At 48.7% G+C, this 21,073-nt stretch overlaps 1 protein-coding gene across 6 annotated transcripts in view; it reads left to right on the forward strand.

Moving 5' to 3' along the window:
* Positions 1 to 10,002: 10,002 nt before the first annotated feature.
* Ppp2r5c (protein phosphatase 2 regulatory subunit B'gamma) overlaps positions 10,003 to 21,073 on the forward strand; it is a 141,777-nt gene continuing 130,706 nt past the window's right edge. For all 6 annotated transcript variants that reach the window (XM_051151494.1, XM_051151501.1, XM_051151497.1 and 3 more), the window contains exons 1-2: positions 10,003 to 10,076; positions 10,642 to 10,707. In XM_051151494.1, coding sequence (XP_051007451.1) covers positions 10,050 to 10,076; positions 10,642 to 10,707 — 93 coding nt within the window. In that variant the 5' untranslated portion in view covers positions 10,003 to 10,049. The remainder of the gene's footprint in view (positions 10,077 to 10,641; positions 10,708 to 21,073) is intronic.

Below are 21,073 nucleotides of genomic sequence, written 5' to 3' on the forward strand. Positions count from 1 at the left end.
ATGTAATACGTGCCTGTGTGCATGCAGATGTGAATACACATGTATGTGCATGCATGTGGGGCCAGACACTGGTGTTGGGCGTCTTCCTGTATCATGCTTTTTTCCTTTTTCTTATTGTGTGTGTGTAGAGGGTTGAACAAGTGCTGTGGTGTGCATATGGAGGTCAGAGAAAAACTGTAGACTCAACTCTCTCCTTCCAGACTTATATGAGTCCCAGGAATCAAACTCAGGTTGTCAGGCTCGTGAGGTGAGTGCTTTCCTGGCTGAGCCATCTTGCTGGTCCTCCACCTGACTTTTAAGACAAAATCTCTCATGAACGTGGAGGTCATTGATTCAGCAAAGCTGGCTAGCCAGTGAGTTTCAAAGATCTACCTGTATCTCCCCAGTGCCAGGATTTCAGATGTGTGCTACCATGCCTGCCTTTTATGTGGGTAGTGGGGATCTGAACCCAGGTCCTCAAGCGTGGTAAGCACCTTACTGAGATCTTTCCAGTCCCCCACCCTCACCCCTTAAACTTGTATTTGATCCGATAAAGTACCCCCAGCATGACATGTAACTAGGCGTCTATGCAATATTTCCAACTGCCAACTTAGATGTGGCTTAGACTCAGTGCATCCCCATCTGAAATCCTTTGCCCTGAAAGCTTGTTTTCTACTTCCATCCGTCCTCCATTCACCGTCCATCTGTCCACAGTGGTACACAAAAGTACAAACATGAACACTGGCCTTTTCCTCCTGGATTCTGGTTCTCTGCTGCCTAAGCAGGACCACAGGAAGGCATCTGTGACCTTCATTACTGCCTGTTACCAGAGGTGCCTCACACTAATTAGGTGCCAGCCTTCCTCTCTGACCCTGCCTTGACCTTTTCCTATACCCCTTTCCACACCTTGCCCTTGCCACAGGCAGGTCTTCCAAGATGCAAATGAGTGTTGCATGACAAAACTTTTCCTGGGGAAATGTAGCACACACATCTACTGTCCCCAGCTAGGGATCCCACGGCAGACCAAAGAATAGATACGCCAAAGTTAAACAATGAGTTTTCTTGGGGTTACTTACAGGAATATGAGTGAGGGTGTAAAATAACTTTTGTCTGTTTCAATTGCTGTCTCAGAAGTTTATTGCCTGTCTACTAACTCAGGTCAGGCCTGGAAGCTACTAGCCTCCATACAATCTAACCTAGGCCTAGAATGTTTTCAGCCTCTGAGACTTTTGCTTAATAAGCTCACCTTTTCCTGTTCTGAGCTCTGGGCTGCTGGTTCAACTCAGCTGATCTCTGCTTAGCCTTAAACTAACTCCAGCAATCTGCTCTAATCTTCTGCCTCCTTCTCATTTTCTGGCTCATTCTGTCTTCACCTGCTTGCAGCTTGTTTCTCATTCAGCCTCTCTGTAAAACACTCCTGGTAAAACTGCCTCCTCTTCTCTCCACAGTGCCCCTTAGTAGCTTCGCTTTCCCTTGAGAGTTCCGCATATCCTAGTCTGTCTAATCTGTCTCTGCTTTGTCACTTTTTCTGCCAAATTAAACATCACTTCCAAACATGGGTGCTTCCTTCATTGTTTGGGATTAAAGATATGTACTACCATGCCTGGACCTAAGCTTTTTTTTTTACTTGAAACTTGCTCTATACCAGGCTGGCCTTGAACTCAGATCTGTTTGCCTCTGTCTCCAGGATTAAAGGCATGACTGTATTCCAGCCAGATCACACAGACCTAGAAAGTCTTTTGATGTGATCTCTTGCCAGAGCAGCCATGTTCTGAATTAAAATTCCTCTACATGAGGGGTCACTTATAGGAGCAGGAATGACTCAAAGACAGCTGACTACCAAAGCTACCCAGCATGGGTGACAGCTCACTGTTGAGAGTCGAGGGTCGAAGCACCGCAAAGAAATGAGTACCGAGATTTCCAGATGCTTTATTAGTCACTCCCTCATCACACCTCACTCAGACATCCTGACACCTCTCCTAGTCTGCCGAGTGCAGCTGCAGCCTGGCCGACGGCTTCACAGGCAAGGCTCTCCATCTGTCCCCATGTGCTGAGTGGTCCACACTGGTTTCCTTCTCTAGGTCTGGGCCCCGGTCTGGTCTGGTCTCTGGTCTTTGGACTGGGGGACATGTGTTCAACCTGATTGGCACAGTGGTGTAGTCTTAGTTGGTAAACATCATGGCCATCCTGGAGTGGTCTTGCACTCAGCTTATATACCCTACCTATGTTGGGAGGATTGTACCCCCTCTTAGCCAATGAGGTATCGGGATATGTCACTCACTTTACATTATGCTCATCACTATGTTCAGGTGGACAACTTATGTTGTTTCATATCATGGCAAACATACAGGTTTACTTATCATACCAACTTAAGTCTTGCTGTAAGTCCTCCTCTGCTCTACGTGTTCTCTGCACTCACAGGCTGGGAACCTGGAGCACACTGCACAGCCTGCAGGCAGCTCATCAGGTTGGAGAGGGTCCTTTCCGGTGCCCAGTTAGTATAAACCTCTTTCAGGCAGCTTGGCTGGTTTCTGCTTCTTCCAGGTCTGGATTCAGAGCTGTCTTTGCAGCTCAGCTCCCTTCCCTGTGGGGTGGGGGTTTTCAGCTTTTACTGCTTACACTGGCAGGGAGGGGCCTAGTGAATCTAGTCAATTTCAGAAGTTTCTAAAGGTATTTTGAATCCTTTACTATTAAAGAACTTCCTTGATGTGAAGAGAGAGACACCACGACCAAGGTAACTCTTTTTTTTTTTTTTTGAGACAGGGTTTCTCTGTGTAGCCTTGGCCATCCTGAACTCACTTTGTAGACCAGGCTGGCCTCGAACTCACAGCGATCCGCCTGCCTCTGCCTCCAAGGTAACTCTTATAAAGGACATTTAGTTGGGGCTGGCTTACAGTTTCAGTGCTTTAGTCCATTGTCATCATGGTGGGATCATGGCAATGTGCAGACAGACATGGTGCTGGAAAAGCTGAGAATTCTACATTTGACCCAAAGGCAGCCAGGAAGAGACTCCAACTTCACACTGGGTGGACCTTGGACACAGGAAACCTCATAGCCCACCTCCACAGCGACACACTTCCTCCAGCAAGGCCATATGACCTAATAGTGCCACTCCCTGTGGACCAACCATTTAAACACATGAGTCTATGGGGGCCAAACCTAAGAGATAGAATGCTTCAATCTGGGAAGAAGCTGTTCCCTACCACTCCCTTCCTTCCTCCAGCTCTTACACGCTTCGATCCCCACCTCTTTCAGCAAGGATCGATGAGCCTTGAAGGGGTGACTATAAATGTCCACCTATGACTAATAAATAGGTCACCGTGCCACAGCCACAGTCACCAGTGGTTATGAATTGAGGCTGATAACAGTGATCTGTGAGCAAGAACAGATGTTTAGAAGGGTTACACAGGCGCATCACAGCCATCTAGAAAAACCATTCCAGTAGTTCCCCAGTGGGACCTATGACCTCCCCAGCCACAGGTTTTTGTCCTGGCTTACAGACATTTACTCTCTTTTGCGTAGTGGGCCTTAAATCCAAATGGAAGGCCATTGGTTTTACCCACGGTAGCTGAGCCACTATTGCATAAATAGGTAAATCTTACCTAGCCTGTCAGTATTTCATCACTCAGGATCCATAGCCAACCAGAAAATGTTGGTGACAGCTGCCTTCACAGGCTCGCTTTGGCTATGAAAGCCACCAGGGAGGGTGGACATTTATAGTTTGTCCCAGCTTAATTTCTCGATGTCCCGGAGTCAAAGTATGCATATGCGGTGTCTTCAGCAATAGTATTTCACTGTCTAGTTCTGGGATATGACCAACAGCTGTAGCAATAGCCCCTCATGGTTTGTGGGGACTTAGAGGCTTCCCTGGCTGACAACTCACAAGGAGGTAGGCCACCCCCGGCACTGGGGTTTTCATTGAGTAATCTGATGGCCTCTGAGACCTTCCTTTTGGGTTTAAATCCATTTTTCCTTTCAGTTACCCCAGCCTGAGTAGGAGTATACGGTAGGTGGAAGTGCCACTGTATCTGGTTGTCTCTCCAAAGCTGCAGAGCACTCAGAGGTTAGCCTCATGTCTATGTACCAAAGCCTCTGAGGATGGGCAGCGAAGTGCCATCCCACCACAAATGAAACCTTGGTGAAGCACACTCATTGTTGTCATCTGTTTTCAGTTGGTGTCAGGTCATTCCAGAAGTTCCCAACTACTTAGATACTAAAGTCAAATGTCAGTAGGTGTGGTTCCTCCTTCTGCTTTTTCTCTCAGGGTGTCCAGGCACCGCTATACACTGCAAAGGATGAAGTAGACCCCAGAACAGCTGGGGCCACAGGATCCCTGCCTGGAGGATCGTACCCCTTCTCCAAGGTCCTCAGGGTTACAGCTCTCCAGCCCAGAGGGGAGGGAGAAGTCCTTCCCTGAAGTTCTCAGTGTTACAGCCCAGGATCTGCTTCCTCCCTTTGGAGCGTCCAGGCACCAGAGGAAGAAAGGAAGCCTAGGCGGGCAGGTGGGCAGGTCCAAGGATCCAGGTCCAGTGGTGACCGCCCAAAGAGAAAAATCTCTCTCCAAAGCAGCTCTCCAAGTGTTGCAGCCTTTTAGCTCAGACTCAGCAACTCTCAGATCAGTTGGTGAAGCAGCTTGTGCCTGTTTATTCAGAGTGGATAAGGGGTATATATGGTCTTTGGGGGAATGGGAGGGGATTCCAGGGTAGGCATGTATCACTGGTTGGGATGGGATGCTGGTGGTGCTCTTATTGGCATGGAGAGGAATTCCAGGTGCCAGGCTACATGATCAATCACCTTGAGAAGTGTGGAGGTCGGGGGTCAGGGGTCTGGGCAATGTGCACCAGGTCATGCAAGCTCAGAACAAGTACAGACTGGTCCTTACTCCTGCCGACCTCAAGACTGAGATTTCCATGGTCTGGACATGTTCCACCTTGCTCTAGTTCCACGCCAGATTCCCTGGTGGCTCAGTCCATGGGCCCCACAAGCAAGGTCTAAAACAGCATGTACAGGTGCCAGCCGTTTGTACAACTGCTTCCTCGCAGATGGAGGATGGCACAAAGCACGGAGAGCAGGCACTAACTTAACTAGCTCCCTGTAATCCTTGGCCATTCTGTTTCCAGATCCTGGAGTTCTCCCAGAGCCTCCCTGCACTCTCCACATCAGAGGAACTCAACAGGCCTGATTTAATCTGCTCAGACCTATCACCCAGGGCCCAAAGGGGGCGGTCTTGTTCTCTCTTGCTGCACCTGCTTGCTTCCTGAGTAGATAGGCCTTGGGTTGGCACAGTAGCTGTTGCCTCCTGTTCACCATACCCTGACGGAACAAATCATCTCCCGTAGAATAACCTTTTGTCTGAGGGGTAAATACCCTTTTTAATTTGGGGGATAATTACCCAAGCCCATGACTGGCTTGGCTGGCCATCTTTACTCGTTTGTTCTATTGTGTGTATCTTCTGTGGACTGCTCCTCAGGTTTTAAAGCCATCTAGGTCTTCAGCACACAGTTTGGCTTTCCATCACTTTTTCCTTAGGATCTATACCTTGTCACAAATTCTACCACATTCTTTGACAACTCAGACTCTGTTTCTGCTTTGTCTTATCTCCTACAGGCTGTGCTCTCACTTTATGGACACTGCATGCTGGCCTAAACCACTGAGCTCTACCAATGCCTTTCCTACTTTATAAAGAGCTTACTCCACCAATGGACTCAACCAGCCTCGAGGTCCCTGCTGGATCAGCCTGCCCTTTAACTCTTCTGTGAACACATTCTATCTGGCCTAGTGAATTGGGGTTCAAACACAGCTCTTATTCCCAGTCCATTAGGGACTGGCTGCTCTCAGACCCAGGTTATGCAGCCTTTGCGATAGGAGGGATGGGATCTTACAATGCTCTGCTTTCCTGCCTCCACAGCAGTCAAGACTGGTCCCATCCACTCCCATGTCTCACAGTCTCACAACCCACACTGCGATGGGCTTTCATTGCTCGTTTAAGTCTCCCTAACTTGAGAAGTTCATGTGCTGAGTATTTCCTGATGGCCTCCGTTTCTTGTACTGGACCACTTAAAGAGCCTCCATCTACGTTGGGTCAAAGATCTCCTCTACTTTCCTACTTACGATTAGGCTTGATGGGTGTCTTCTACTGCTTTTGCCACCTCTCTCTCATCCTCTCGTTTATCTACTTTACTTGTGAGATCAGATGCTAAAACAAAGGATGCTGCCACATCTCCCTTCCTGGTTGCAATTGTTCCTTTAGGCAAACAGGTTCTGGCTGCCATCTTGGCTTCAGCTGCATTTTCAACTATATCCAAAGAGGCCAGGCAACCTCCGTCCCTGCTTGCTGACAGTCTCAACTCATCTGTGCTGCAAAATTTCCTCTAAGTCTTTATAACTCTTTCAGGGCATCTGTCTTCACATGGTACCCCTGCACCTCATCAAGCCCCATCTCCCACAGACGACACTCCTATTCCAGATGGCTCAGTCTCAGTGGCACATCTCACTACCTGTAACAAGAACCATGCAACAACCACTGTCACAGCACAAAGGCACATTAGCACACACCAGCAGAGGCTCTCCCCACCAGGCCTCTCAGCCTCAGCGGGAAGCTTCACTACCCACAGGCAGGAGGATGCACTCACTCCTCCCAACTCATCTTTGGTTCTTCATACCCCTGTTCAGACACCAATTATGGTGTGTGACAAAACTTTTCCTGAGGAGATCCTCACCCAAGACACAAACTTATGACAGAACAAAATATAGATACCACCAAAGTTCAACTGTGAACCAAAGAGTTTTATTGGGGTTAATCACAGACGCAAAATGACTCAAAGGCAACTCCACCACCGAACTCCATACCAGCACAGGTGACAGCTCACAAAGCGGGGAATCTGGAGCACACTGCACAGCCTGCAGGCAGCTCAACACTGGAGAGTGTCCTTTCTTGATGCTTCAGTTGGTCTTCTAGGCAGCTGGTCTGGTCTGAATCTTCTTTCTAGCCTTCCTCCCTTGGAAGTGTTCTTCACAGCTCAGCTTCCTTCCCTCTGAGGGGAACTCGAAGCTTTTATTGGCTACTCTGGCAGGGAGGGGCCTAGTGAATCTGGTCAATTTCAGGAGCTTTCTGAAGCAATTGAGTTGCTTACCTTCCTGTTCAAAGAGCCCCTGCTGCCAGGTGTGGTGACACTTGCCTTTAATCCTAGCACTCAGGAGGCAGAGGCAGGCGATTTCTATGAGTTTGAGGCTAGTCTAGTCTGCAAAGTGAATCTAGGACAGCCAAGGCTACACAGAGAAACCTTGTCTCAAAAAACCAAAGAAACCAAACCAAACCAAACCAAAAACCCAAAAACCAAAACCAAAACGAAAGGAAGCAAGCAAGCAAGCAAGCTTCCCTGCAGGATGGATGTTCCCATTTCCATCTCAAGGAACCTGTTATACAACAGTGAGAACAAGTCAATATCCAATGACGCATCTTCCTCATCCCTGAGCTGGAAGACAAGTCCAGCTGCCATCAAGCCATCCGTCTTGTTTGTTTTTTGCTTTTTGTTTTTTTGAGGCAGGGTCTCTCCGTGTAGCATTGACTGTCCTGGACTTGATTTGTAAACCAGGCTGGCCTTGAACTCACAGCAGTTACAGAGATTGCTGGGATTACAGGCGTGCACCACCACGCCCAGCTGTCACCCCTGTCTTGTCCTTCCCCTTTCCTCTCCAGCCTCAGGAAAGCATCCTGCACCTTACCTCATCATGTCCCCAAGCTAGACTGTCCCCACCCTTCCCTTGCAGACTTGTCACACACCCTGCAGGATGATATAGGGTTTCTGGTTTCCATCCAGGCATGTGAACTGCCAGAGGACAAGGGAGACACCTTGCTCACCAAGGAACTTTTTGCACTGCGCTTTGCATCATGGTGTCCAGCAAATGTCAAATGGATCGAGGGTGTGCAAACGTGGCCCGTGCTCCGTGACACCAGGACACTGGCAGCATTGCCTTATTTCTGTAAAGCCCAGATACCTTTTTGTTCTGTGGCACAAACGCAATAGCTTTCAGATCTACTCTTTCCTGATTTGCACTTGTACCATGCTTACTATGTTGATAGTATTTATTTTTAAATTAACTAGCAGCCTTGTTTCTCTTTAATTATTTATTTAAAGGAAAATATCAACTCACTTAAGAGATTAATCGTGTTTTGTTTTTTTCTGCAAAAATGCCCATTCCAGCCTGCCAGACTTACTTGCACATTGGTTTTAGGTGCACATTCAGTCACCTGCAGACCAAATTTACTCTCAGAACCGCCTCTCACTTTCGATCTCTTTTGTTTTTTTGCAGAGCTCTGGTGAGAGCAACTGAAAACGCTTTGCTTGGCAAAAGCAAAGCGAGGGCTAAGTAAGATACATCGATTTTTCAGTGCCTTGGGCTGGGGAAGTAGCTGAAGGCTCCAGTGTTTGTGCAGCGTGCTCTAGTCTTATCGACGAAGGCAGCTCCTAAACCATCAGCCTGAGTGCCTAAAGTCTCTTGCACTTTAAACCTACAGTCCAACTCCCTAGTGCTCTCCCTCAATATAGGATGTCAGACACTGGCAACTCCAAAAAGGACTGTTGTCCAAGTAGAGAATTAGAATGCTAAGCATCTTCTCTCATAAAGAGCTACTAGAGAGCCGGCGTGGTGGCGCATGCCTTTAATTCCAGCACTTGGGAGGCAGAGGCAGGTGGATCGCTATGAGTTCGAGGCCACCCTGGTCTACAAAGTGAGTCTAGGACAGCCAAGGCTACACAGAGAAACCTTGTCTCGAAAAACCAAAAAAGAAAAAAATAAATAAAAAATAAAGAGCTACTACGAGAGAAGTCAAAGACTCTAAATGATTCCTGGTCTCCATAAAGTTTTCTCACAGGCCTACGACTACTGCAAATTAAAGAATCAGCATCTCAAAAGCGCTGGGACGCCCAGATTTAGTGAGAGAAAGAAAGCGTCTGCACTGGTCAGACTATGTCCCTCCTGGGCCTGGTCGATAGGTGGGGCTTGCAGGTAGAAGTCTTACATGGCAGATGGGTGAGGCCTCAGTGGGTCCAATCTCCAAGACGTAAAGTGGGTGGTGCCTACGGAGAGGTCAAGAGTTTGTCTTGTGGGCGAGTCCTGCATAGAGGAACCTTAGCATGGGGGGCTATGAGGAACTCGGTGGAGTCTACACTTGGACAGAGGTGGGTGGAGCCTGTTCTAGTTCCTTTTGCTCGGGTGGGCAGGGACGAAGGGAAAGGCGTGCGCTCTGTGGGCGGGGCCTCAATAAGTCCCGCCCGTGAAGCGTGCGGTGGGCGGAGTCTGCCCCGGAGCTGGCGGCATCTGACCTCGCGGGCGGGGCCTAATAGCCCAAGGAAACCGCCGCTCGCGCGGTCCCGGGTCTCCTAAGCTCCGCACGAGCATCGCCGCGACTAGGCTGACGGGACAGCGCTTATCGCGCCTGGACGGCTGCAGAATACTTGCCATACGTTTCACATGTGCATTTCTGCTCCTCACTGTCCTCTGCTCTCCTCCCCGCCCCGGCTTAGCGGCCGTGACATTGTCGCCTCCGTCGTGCCCACACGCCCCCCTCTCTCTCGTAACTGCCTTCCCGGTGGCTCTACCAAAACCTTCAGACCCGGGCAACGCGGCCGTACACGAGCGGATTGGCACCGAGGGGGTGGGGACAGGCCGCGCAGTGGGCGGGGCGACGCTGCGGAGCGTTAGGGCACGTGGGGCCGTATCGGCCAATGGCGTGGCTCCGTTGAGGACGGCGGGGCGGGGAGAGGGCGGCGTGGGGCCGGCGAGGGGCGGGGCCTGTCGCGGGGGCGGGGCCTGCCGGGAGAGGGGCGGAGAGACGCCGCCGCCGCCGCCGCCGCCGCCGCCGCCGCCGCCGCGGCTGCCGCAGCCTCTGGGAGCCTGGAAAAGGGGAAGCGAGAGCGGACGAGCGACTCAGTCCCCGGGCGGCGGCTGCAGCGGCGGCGGCGGCGGCCGGGGCGGCGTGACGGCCGGGCCGGGGGCGCTTCTGCTGCTGCAGCGGCGGTGGCGGCAGGCGGCGGCAGGGGCGGCGGCGGCGGCGGCCCGCACCAGCCATGCCGAATAAAAACAAGAAGGAGAAAGTGAGTCGGGGCTGGGGGGCTCCGGTACCGGGTCGTGGGGGGGGGCGTCCCCGCGTTGGCGGGTAGGGGCGGGGCGGCAGGTCGTCCAGCCTCGCGGGCGGGCCCAGGGCGCTGGCAGATTGCATGGAGCTGAGGAGGCCGCCTAGGTTCTGAGGTGGCGCTGAGGTGCCACGGTCGCTCCGGGTGGCAGCGGATGCTCCGTGCAGTGCTCTGCGTGGCGGGGGCTGGCGTGCTGGAGCGTTCCAGACTCGCCTCAGAAACATTGGTGAGGTTTAAGGGTGGGTCGAGAGCACTGCCTAAGATTGGGTTTATCTGTGCCTGCTTGGAGTTTTTAACGTGCCCCCCCCCCCCCATCCCCCTAACACAGACACGAAGAGAAACGGAACGAAATCTCCTGGTACTGTGAATATTCTCAGTATGATGTAGTTGGCTGCTGACGTATTAAAGCCACCAGAGGCTGAATGATATGAATCAATTTGGAAACTGCATTTGAGCCGGTGCTTAGCGGTCCAAATATTGAGAACACTAATTGGGTTTGTGTGTTTGTCTTTGTGATCATTCCCAGGAACCACCGAAACCGGTGAAAAGTGGAAAAGGTTCAAAAGACGGACAAGACGCAGCAGAACCAGAGGTAACTGCTGCCACGTACTCGTTGTTTTTCTTGAGCAGCTTTTAGTCTAAAGCAGAGGGCAATAAAAAAAGTCTCCTAAAGTGGGTCTCCATATGAGACTTTAGGAAGTGTTTTCATATGAGTTACTTATTTTTTTCCCACTTTTTATTAAAGTGTGCACCATGAAGCTGACATTTTAAAATAATTTCGTGGCCTCTAACATAGCTCACGCCCTCCCAGTGAACTGGCCTTAAATGGAGCCTCTAGCTCAATTTCATGTTCCTTTTAGCATTAGGGTTTGCTCCTCCTACGCTTTCTGTTTGTCAGGTGGCTCTCTCAGTGACTCTTCCATGGTCCTTGCTTTCCCTTGATGTCCTGGGCAAGCGTCTCTTTTTGGCTGATGTCTGGTCCTTTTCAACTATAGTGTGGGCATGTTTTGGTATCTCTAATTTGGGTACTTTAAAAAAAAAATTTTTTTTTTTTACAGTCTTTTATTTCTTTTCCCTCCAGCTCCTCTATCCTCATTGGTGAGTTTGACTTTGCTTGCTTCTGGGCTTTGGCTTAATGGAATGACCCCTGGGGTCATTTGGTGGACTCTGTGAGCTTTAGAGTCGTTCCCTGGGGGGAGTCTGCAGGCCAGCCACTTCCTTTCGCCTGTTCTTGTACTTCATTGTCTTAGAACTAGAGCGCCCAAGCCAAGGATTCCAGAGCTGTGGGTTCATTCTTTAATTTAAGGACACCTAGAAGCTACTCTTCAGTCGGCCCCCTTCTCCAGAGCTGGCTCGATGAGATCTTACCCACACACATTTCTAATTTGTGGCTGTTAGGCCTCCCTTCCTGCAAGCCACATTAGAATGAGTTAAATTCTGCATGAAAGAAAAAAAAAAAAAAAAAAAAAAACCAACCCTGCAGTTAACTGTCGATACTCTACAGGGTTATTTCAGCTCCAGGTTGTCCCCCCCCCCCCCATGTGGTGTGTTCTAAGCCTCCCTCCTCTGCAGCAGGTGGTTCATCCCAGCAAATCTGTTGCCCTTCCTAGAGCCGAAAGCAGAAATCCAAAAGGTTCCCAAAATACCAGTGGTTAGGATTGTCGGTGCCAGTCTTTGTCTGCCCTTTTCTGTACAGCAAATCATGACGTTTTCCTATGGCACACTTGTGTTTGACTGTAGTTGAGAGCCAGCCTTTCAGCAATTTTGACACCAAATGTAGTTGCTTTGCAGGGTTATGTGCTGTGTGCTTTGTTGCCTTGTCGTGGGAACTGCTAAAACTTCTTTCTTACTGATCCCCAAAGCGTCCTTGCTCAAACATACTTATCTCCCATTACTGTTGGGGGTCACAGGGAAATATCAATACTCGTGTTTCATCTCTCCCTCATTTAGCAGAAAGAACTATGCTATAAGGATTGGACTTGAAAAAGCCATCGCAGTTCAAAGATGCCCAGACCACTGCTGTGTAAAAAAGTGTCTGTGAAGTACATTGGGGATTGTGCTGTCAGCTGTGCAAGGCTCTTGAGTGTGGCCTACAGTGTCCAATGTGTGGCCCCAGTTGTCTTTTTGTATCTTTTCTAGTGCTACTGTCTAAGAACTGGAGTCAGAGCTTGAAATGACCACTGACATTGGGCACTTCCTTCCTCCTCGGAAGGATGCTCCAGGCAGCATGGCATACTAGGCATGACCCTTGGCAGATCACTCTGTAAATTATTTTGCAGGAGTACAAATCAAGGCACCTTAGTTCCTGTGAACTCTGGCTTGACGCTTCCTTTCTCATCCCTGTTTCCCTTTTCTCAGCCCTCAACTCTATACTTTCCTTCTAGTCCCACCCACTTACTGAGTATGACTGACTCAGCAATTGAGTTTAGTTGTTACTGCACACGCTTTTCTTCTCCTGTTACTCTGAATTTGAGTATTTTAACCTAAAGGGTTTGGTATTCCCATGGTGCTCATCGAGCCCTTCTGACGTCATGGCAGTTAGTTGTTCATGTGGCCCCATGAAGGTGGCTCCAAGCCAGACAGTTTCCACACTCCAGCTTCACAGCCTGGGGAGGTGAACAGGGCAGGTGCTCAGCCATGGCTGAGCTGCCAGAAGGCTTGAGGAGTCATCCCAGCAGACATTCCAGAAGGTAGCCTACGGCTGACGTAACATACCATGTCAAGCATGTGGAGAGTCTTTACAGTAGATGTTTGGCTGGCGGTCCCCCAGCCTCACGAGGACAAGGTATCAAGTGGTTTACATCACAGAACACTTCTTGGCTAGAACATAGGCATAAGGAAGGGAAAGTTCTGGAGTGAAAGACAGCATGAGACACAGGAAGGTATTCCAGGCTGGGAGTTAGAGAGCAAACACGTCACGAGTGACGCACTCACCTGCCTTATCAAACATGTTTCCCTCACCTCTCAGACAGCTTAGTGAGCTAAAGATTTGGAGGGTCGTTTTTAACTGTGTGGGACAGAATAAGCCCTGTAAGATGTATAGTGGCATAGATCTGTTAGTGTAGCAACAAATTCTGTTAAAGGTGGTTACTGCTGTTGGGCAGGTCCTGCCTTGTTCTAGGAATTTCTTCAATGACATGTAGTACACTTCTCTTTCCTTGTCTTCCTTGTCAAAAAGTATGTTAAAGTTTGACTTGGTTGTAGAAATAAACATTTCTGTCCAGTGATAGATTACAGGTTTAATTTGTAGTATATTTTTAGCTGACAGGTCACAGCTTGCCCATGGGCCACTTGAAGCTGGAAAATGTGGACATGGATAGAAAGAACAAATTAGCATTTGGATACAGAGGAACATGACTAGGCACATTTTTAAAATCTTAAAGAAATTACACTGAGATCCAGACATTTGTTTTGCTGGGTCAGGCCACTGGATGGCGTTGTTGTATTGCCTTCTTGTCTTTTTAAAATCTCTGTACTTTGTCCAAAGTGGGCACTTTAAAACGTGTTTGTGATACTCTGTCTGGATTTTGCATGCCGGGCTCAGGTGTGTTTGAAAGTCTTCTCCAGCGTTTCTTATGTAACATCCAACGCTTGGGAAGAAACCTGAGCACTCCTCCCTCAGACTCGATGCCTCACTTGGACACCACTTACCTTTATGACTCCTCCCTCAGACTCGATGCCTCACTTGGACACCACTTACCTTTATGACTCATCTGTCCTTTTTGCATTTTGCTGCCTTTACCCACCAGCATCCTGGAGCAAGGGAGAGTAAGACTGAGGCTTGGGTGATAAAACAATGTTTTTCTATAAATTAAACTGAAATGTATAGAAATTACTAATCTAATAACAGAGCCATTACATCTAAACATAAGTAAAGTTTTTATGAAAGTATCTTTCAAAATTGATTCGGGGCTCTCTGTTCGTCTGTGGAACAGGCATCTTTTTGAGTAAATTAAAAAGGACGATGGGTGTGGTTTGGAAAGAGTCACCTGGTGACTTATCTGATGCCCTCTGGAAGGGCCAAAGCCTTCCACAGGTTGGCTGGCTCTTGGACCTAAGGCCCTTGCCTAGTGCTTAGGTGCATAGAGAGATGGTGCAGCTTGTACGGGAGAGTTTGGGAGTTGTTAGGAAATGGCTGCTCTGGGCTGGCTGCCTTTGGGGCCTCCGAAGCCCCTGGGTCTTCCTCCAGCTCCCACTCCGGCCAAATGTAAGCTGATAGGTGGGAGCCCTGGGGCCTGCACACCGCTTGTGCCTAGTCTCCGTGCTGGCCATCCAGCCAGGTGCTTCAAGGCTGCTCTGGGGCTCTGCATGTTTGTCCTTGGCCTCACCCACTAACTGCCAGTGGCCAGCATGGCTGCCTGTCTCCAGAGGACAGACTCGCCATCTCCCAGAAAAGACGCTCTACAGAGTGTGCACATTTGCCTCCAGAGTGCATTTGGCATGCTGTGCCTGGATGCTTCCATGTTGAACAGCAGGTGCTCAGACGAAAGGGAAGGGCCCTTTACACCCCTCAAAGGCTCTGCAAACCCAAACAGCTTTTATGTAGGTGGGTTACAGCTATCTACCCATATTTTTCATATTAGAAATTAAAACTGAAAATTTTCAGTGTTCATCAGTTCAGCTAATAATAGCAGTAATACTCATTACATGTTAACAAAAATAGCATTTGTGTGAAAATAACTTTTTTAAAAATTCACTGAAAAGAGGGGCATTGCTCTACGTTTTTCAGGATTCAAGTTGCTTGCCACCATGTTCAGCCTATTTTGATAGCACATGTACAGTTCACAAAACCCTTGATAACATGAGACTTAACAGAGCTCGGAAAGTCATGTCTGTTACTGTGAAGACAGCTGGGCTTCCTGGATCCCTTGGAGCATCTAAAGGGCCTCTCTTGGTAGCAGCCCCAGAGATACTTTAAGGACAGCTGTTTCAGAATACCCTTCTGAGGACTGGCAAGATGGCTCCATGAGATAAGTCACCGACTGCCATTCCCAACAACTTGAGCTCAGCCCTTGGGACCCAGGTGATAGAAGAGAATTGACTCCTGTAAGTTGGCTTCCGGCCCCTGGCACACATGCACACCAGATAAGAATGTAAAACGGGCTGGAGAGATGGCTCAGTGGTTAAGAGCACTGACTGCTCTTCCTGAGGACCCGGGCTCAATTCCCAGCACCTACATGGCAGCTCACACCTGTCTGTAACTCCAAGATCTGACACCCTGACACAGACATACATGAAGGCATAACACCGTTGCACATTTAAAAAACAATTTAAAAAATGAATACCCTTCCAGTCTTTCAAGAAAAAAAAAAAAAAACTGATGGAAGCTTTCAATTTTTCAACCTTTTAAATTTATGTCTGCATGTATGTATATGTGCTGTGTGTGCCTAGTGCCCATAGAGGCCAGATGCCTTGGACCTGGAATTACGGGTGGTGGTGGTGAGCTGCCCTGTCGGTGCTGGGCTGAAGCCCAGGTCCTCTGCAAAGATGTGCTGCTAACTCTGAGCTGCCTGCCCAGTTCAGGGGAAAGTTTTCTTTCCTTAGACCATATTTCTTTTGTTTTTAAAACTTAGGTAGTATTTTGTTGGGCCACCTTGCTTTCCTGGGACTCGCCCTGGAGGACACATGTTTAACCTGGCCTGTGATTCATCTTTGTACTCTCTGTGTTAATTAGGACTTACGGTCGAGAAATATTTGGTTGTTGGACTTAAAAGGTGCTTAGAAGGTTGGGAATTTAGCCCAGGCATGGAGCACGTCCCTAGCGAGTACACAGCGCGTAATGAATAGTACAGAGAGAAGGGGAGCTCAAGTCGGGTTGCTCACTCGCCCATTAATATAAGTTATAAGTAACCTTTAACCAGTATTTGTCTTATTATTTTTGATCCTCATAGGAATTTCAGTGGAGAATGTTCATTCAATGTTATTTAAAGTAAGTGACATTGTACTAGCTCAGATGATTATGACAGGACTGAGACAGGGTCTTCACTGTGTAGTCCAGGCTAGCCTCTTACCTAGGCCACTCAAATGTTGAGATTATAGCTATGTGCCATCACACCTGGGACACAGAACTTTTTCTTCTGTTTTGTAAAGTTTTAAGCAGTAGAAAATTTTTAGTTGACAAAGAGAATAATTGTTTTATAGCTCTTACTTAAAAAGGTCAGAGATAAATCAATCAATCAATCTATCTATCTATCCATCCAGTTTGTTTTAATTTAAAGCATTTCAGAATGGAATTTTCACTGAAATGTGTTTCTAATTCCCAATTTGGGAACTGCTTCGTGGTAGAATATATTTTTACTGTATTTTGCAAAATAGTACCACTTTATAGTTGGTTGATAAACAGATGATGGATGGATGGGTTGGGTAAGTGGATGGATGGATAGATTTCTGGCCTGCGCATCTTTAAGTCCTTTGTTGGGGAGCGTAGTGCTGAGGATTAGGGAAGATAAAAAGATGAATGCTGTCCTGACCTGTTAAGAATCCAGTGTTGGTTCTGGGTTGGGATGTGTGCCTCTGTTGCCTCTGGACACTGTGCCCTTGGGGGCTTCTGGCCACTTCCACTTGGTTGGTGTTGAATGAAGGGGGCAAGGTGGGGCCCATCTCCTAGGAAGAGCCAGATGCAGCTTTGGGTGAAGAGGGCAGGTTCTTTCCAAACCTAAGAAGGCAGGCCCAGGTCCATGGGACAGGTAGGGGTAGAGGTGGGGAAAGAACTTAGCCATGGAGGCACAGGCAGCTGCAGATTGAGCACAGGCGTGGGGTGATGTTTTCCTGCCCTGGCGAGGAGCTAGCTGGCCACCAACTAACGGCCCAGCCACTGGCCTGGGTCACAGGATGTCTTCTTGAGGCACAAGACAACTGCTCTGAAAGTTTCAGTGATGGGAAGAACCTACAGAACCTACACGCTTCTCCCCCTCCTCCTGGGACCAGGCTGGCCACTACTGTCTTGCCCCCTGCCCTCCCCCGGGCTTTGGGAGCAGTCCTCAGCAGGTGCTTAGCCTCTCCTGAGCAGCGGTGTTTTCCATCCCACAGATCCCCCAGGCTTCTCCACGTGGGGGAGTCAGAGAGCAACCCTAGAGTATAAGCTCCAGGGAGAGACTATGCGCCTTATTTAACTCAGGATGCACTGAGCTGTCCTTTATCTTTTTGTGGTTTTTGTTAAGAACTGTCATAGTGATAAATTAGTTCCCCACACTGTGTAGCCTTCAGGGGTTACTGCTGACAAACACTAGTTTTGTCCAGGGAGGAGCTTAGAAGTTGGCCACATCAAGTGATTTCAAAAATAAACTTAAAATCAAGTTCCTTGGTGCTTTAACCACATTTCAAGTGGGCAGTAGCCACATGGGGCAAGTAGCTGCCAGATGTAGAGTATTCATGGTGTCTGACAAGAGTGAATGTAATTTAACTCAGCTTCACTGGCTCTCTTTAATAATACAACCCACCAGGTCTCAGATTTAACTTTTACATGAAGAAAAGATATAAATGGGCAAGAGAAGAAAATAGGTAAACTTAGAGAAACGAGGAACTGCAGAGGAGTGCACCCTGGGGGGGGGGTGGGAGTGCTCTGGGCCTCATCTTCGGCCACTTGCTTTTGCGGCCTCGGTGGAGATGAGCCCTCTGTCTCTCTCCTGGCTCTGGTATTTATTCCCTCTCAGAGGCCTCAGAATTAAACTATCTGCAGCTGGCAAAGAGCCCCTCTCAGAGCCTGCATGAGGGAAATAGTTTGCTGCTCTGGACAGTCTGAATCAGCCCCATATTCCACACCTGAGAGTAAAACAAAAACATGTTTACATATCATAACTGAGGTTTTAAAGGCACCAAAACTTCCACAACAATTCTTGCTACTAGCGGTCACAGCTCTGATTCCCTCCTTGCCACTAGGAACCAGGCTGGCAGATTTGCTCAAGTCTGTGGTCAATGCTGATCAGAAAACTCTCTTTCCTTTCTGTTTCCACCTCTCAGCAGGAAATGTTGGCCTAGGAGGGAAAAAAAACCAACCTTGTGTGAAGGGCCAGATATAACTGTTTTAGGCTTTACAGGCCTAAAATATTTGTGTGGTTTCTCTCAGCACTTGCTGTGCTATTGTAGGAGAGAGCCGCCTTAGACAACGGTGAGCAAACAGGCCCTACCTTCCAACAAGACTGTGTTGTCGCAGAGCAGGTGGAGAAGGGCCCTGTCACCATCCTTGGACTCTTACCTGAAACCAGCCCTGGCTAGCCAGGGCGCAAGGCATCCTTGTGTCTTGACTCCATTCACCACTCGAGCCTTTCATGATACCAATGGCTTGGCCCTGCTCTATGACAGTAAGCGTCTTATGTGGAGTTGTGAATTTTTAGAACTGCAGTTTGAATGAAGGAAAAGCGCTGTTTGTTCAGTGTAGTAACACCTTATATGGTAAGCTGTTTAGGAGTGAGGCTTTGTCACCCAGCCAGTTGCTTATTTCACTAGTTGTAAAGCACAGAGACTTAACAAGCACCTGTTATCTGTTCCCCAGATTCATTTTACTCCACAGTTAGGAGGGTGCTGCTGCCTGCCTCCCTCCTAAATTGAGTTGTGGGGAGTAGAAGTGACAATTAGACTCTGTGTGTCTCCTGTTAGAAGCTGTCACCCTTTCTTGATACCTGTCTTGTTCTCTGTGGTAGCCTGGACCACCATGCCTAGTGTCTGCTGGGAAGACTTGGAGAGTGAACATTGTCACAACACAAGTCACCGGGGCCTTCCTGGGTGGCTCATTGTCCCAGCTCTCCACGGAGACCAATAGCTCTACTTCCCCTTCACTCAAGAACTTCCCCTTGATGGTTCCAGAATCCAAGCTCTTAGGTTCTGAGGAGGTCATGAAGACAACTGCTCTGTGCCTCAGGATATTTTAGACCATCCTGAAGCCACCAGGGTCCTCAGGGATGCAGGCAGTGGGGGCCATAGTTGGCACTCAGAACCCTCCAGGGGAAAAGTCAGCTATATGACTTGGGTTTGATGAGCAGCACTGTGTTTGGCACTAATGTGTCAAGCACCAGGTGGCTAAGGGAAATCTTGGAATCTCTGACGCAGCTGACCAGGTAGATCCAAGCAAACCTGCCGTGGTCTCTACAGGATGGTGGCCAGCAGGAAGAGGGGAATCTGTGAGAACTTCCCCAAGCCAGACAGCAAACAGCACACACTCCTAGCAAGGGTCACTCTTAGGACTTGTCTCATTCTTAGTTCATGAGCGAGCTTATGACCTGCAGAAGCCCCTGCTGTTTCTCACTCACTGCTCAGCCCGTATCAGTAGGCCGTGCTGGCACACCCCCCCCCCCCTGCCCCGACCATGGCTGTTTGCAGCAGCAGACTGGGGAGGGGCAAGGATGCCACAGGGCAGAGCAGCCTTACCACCACCTCCTTCCAGAACATTCCCTCAGCTTGAGCTCCAGGAAGTCTGGCAGTCACTTGTCTGCTCTCAGTGGATCTATCTCATCTTCCTATGCCCAGCTTGCCTCCGCCTTCTGGGCTGTTGGGAGGACTTCAGCACCCTTGTGTGAGCATGCTTTTCTCTGTGCGCCTGTTTGAGTCCTCCTGGATAGCTCCCTGGGGTGGGATTGCTGGATGGTTTGGTAATTGTGGTTTCATTTACTGAGGAGCCTCAGTTTCCCTTCCCCATCCTGGCCAGCTATTGCTATTTTCCATGTGTTTGAGCCCCCACCTGTGCTGACCCTGGGGCTGAGCACCTTCTGTGTGCCTGCTGCCATGGGAGAGATGTTCATTTACGTCCTTTGCTTATTTTTTGGCAGTATTTCCTTCCACTTGTTAAGTTATTGGAAGGAGTTTTTGTATTCTGGCTACTAGACTGTTATCAGATACATAATTCACAAATACTTTGTCTTTATCCATTTCTTTTACTTTTTTGATACTGTTTTTTATGTACAGAAATAATATTTAACAAAATATGATTTATCTGTTTTGTTGTTTTCATATTATTTTTGTCCATAAAAAAACAGGATCAAAAAGCATAGAAGGAAGTCTTGTGGCTATCAAATCCAAGGCTTTTAAGAGTTATGGTTTTAGGCCGGTCGTGGTGGCACATGCCTTTAATCCCAGCACTCCAGAGGCAGAGGCAGATGGATCGCTGTGAGTTTGAGGCCAGTCTGGTCTACAAAGTGAGTCCAGGACTGCCAAGGCTACACAGAGAAACCCTGTCTCGAAAAACAACAATAACAACAGCAAAAAAGAGTGATGGTTTTACATATTATACTTTGAGTCTTTGATATATTTTGAATCAGTTTTTACATATGCTGTGGGCTGAGGACCCACCTTCGTTCTTTCCTGTGGGCCTGTTCCAGTTCTGGCTGTTGTCTGCCTATGCTTGTCTACAGGGCAGTCTTGCCATTAGTTCTGTCTGATCTGCCAGTATGTCAGTCAGATCACACTATTTTGATTAAAACTGTTTTTTAAAAGATGTTAATAGACATGCAAAAGTGACTTGGGTCTGGGAAGGCAAACCACTTGGCATTGCCAGGGCACTGAGTGTGTGTGCAGTGTGTGCATTACAAGCAGTTAGTTATGTGGAAGGAATGTGGTATGGGGGTTCAGCAAGTAGAGTGATGACAGGTGAAAGAAAAGTGAGACACCATCCTACAGCTCAGAAGCTCAGCATCTCTGTAGACAGGTGACTTGAGATATGGTCCATGAAGGGAAACACCCAAGAAGGCCAAGGCTGTGCCGACCTGGATGCATGAGGGAAGGGGTAGAGACCCCTGCCACAGCGCCTGTTCAGGAGCGTTTGAGAGTCTTAGAGTGGCCCAGCGTGCCTGAAGTAAGAGTGTGTGTTAGAACTAAGGTTCAGAAAGGGTAGACGGGTGACAGAGCAGAAAGAGGGAAACGGGGCCCCGAGAGACGGCTCAGAGGTTAAGAGCACTACCTGCTCTTCCGGAGGTCCTGAGTCCAGTTCCCAGCAACCATATGGTGACTCACAACCATCTATAATGAGA

The sequence above is a fragment of the Acomys russatus genome, chromosome 1, assembly GCF_903995435.1.
Source record: "Acomys russatus chromosome 1, mAcoRus1.1, whole genome shotgun sequence".
NCBI lineage: Eukaryota > Metazoa > Chordata > Mammalia > Rodentia > Muridae > Acomys > Acomys russatus.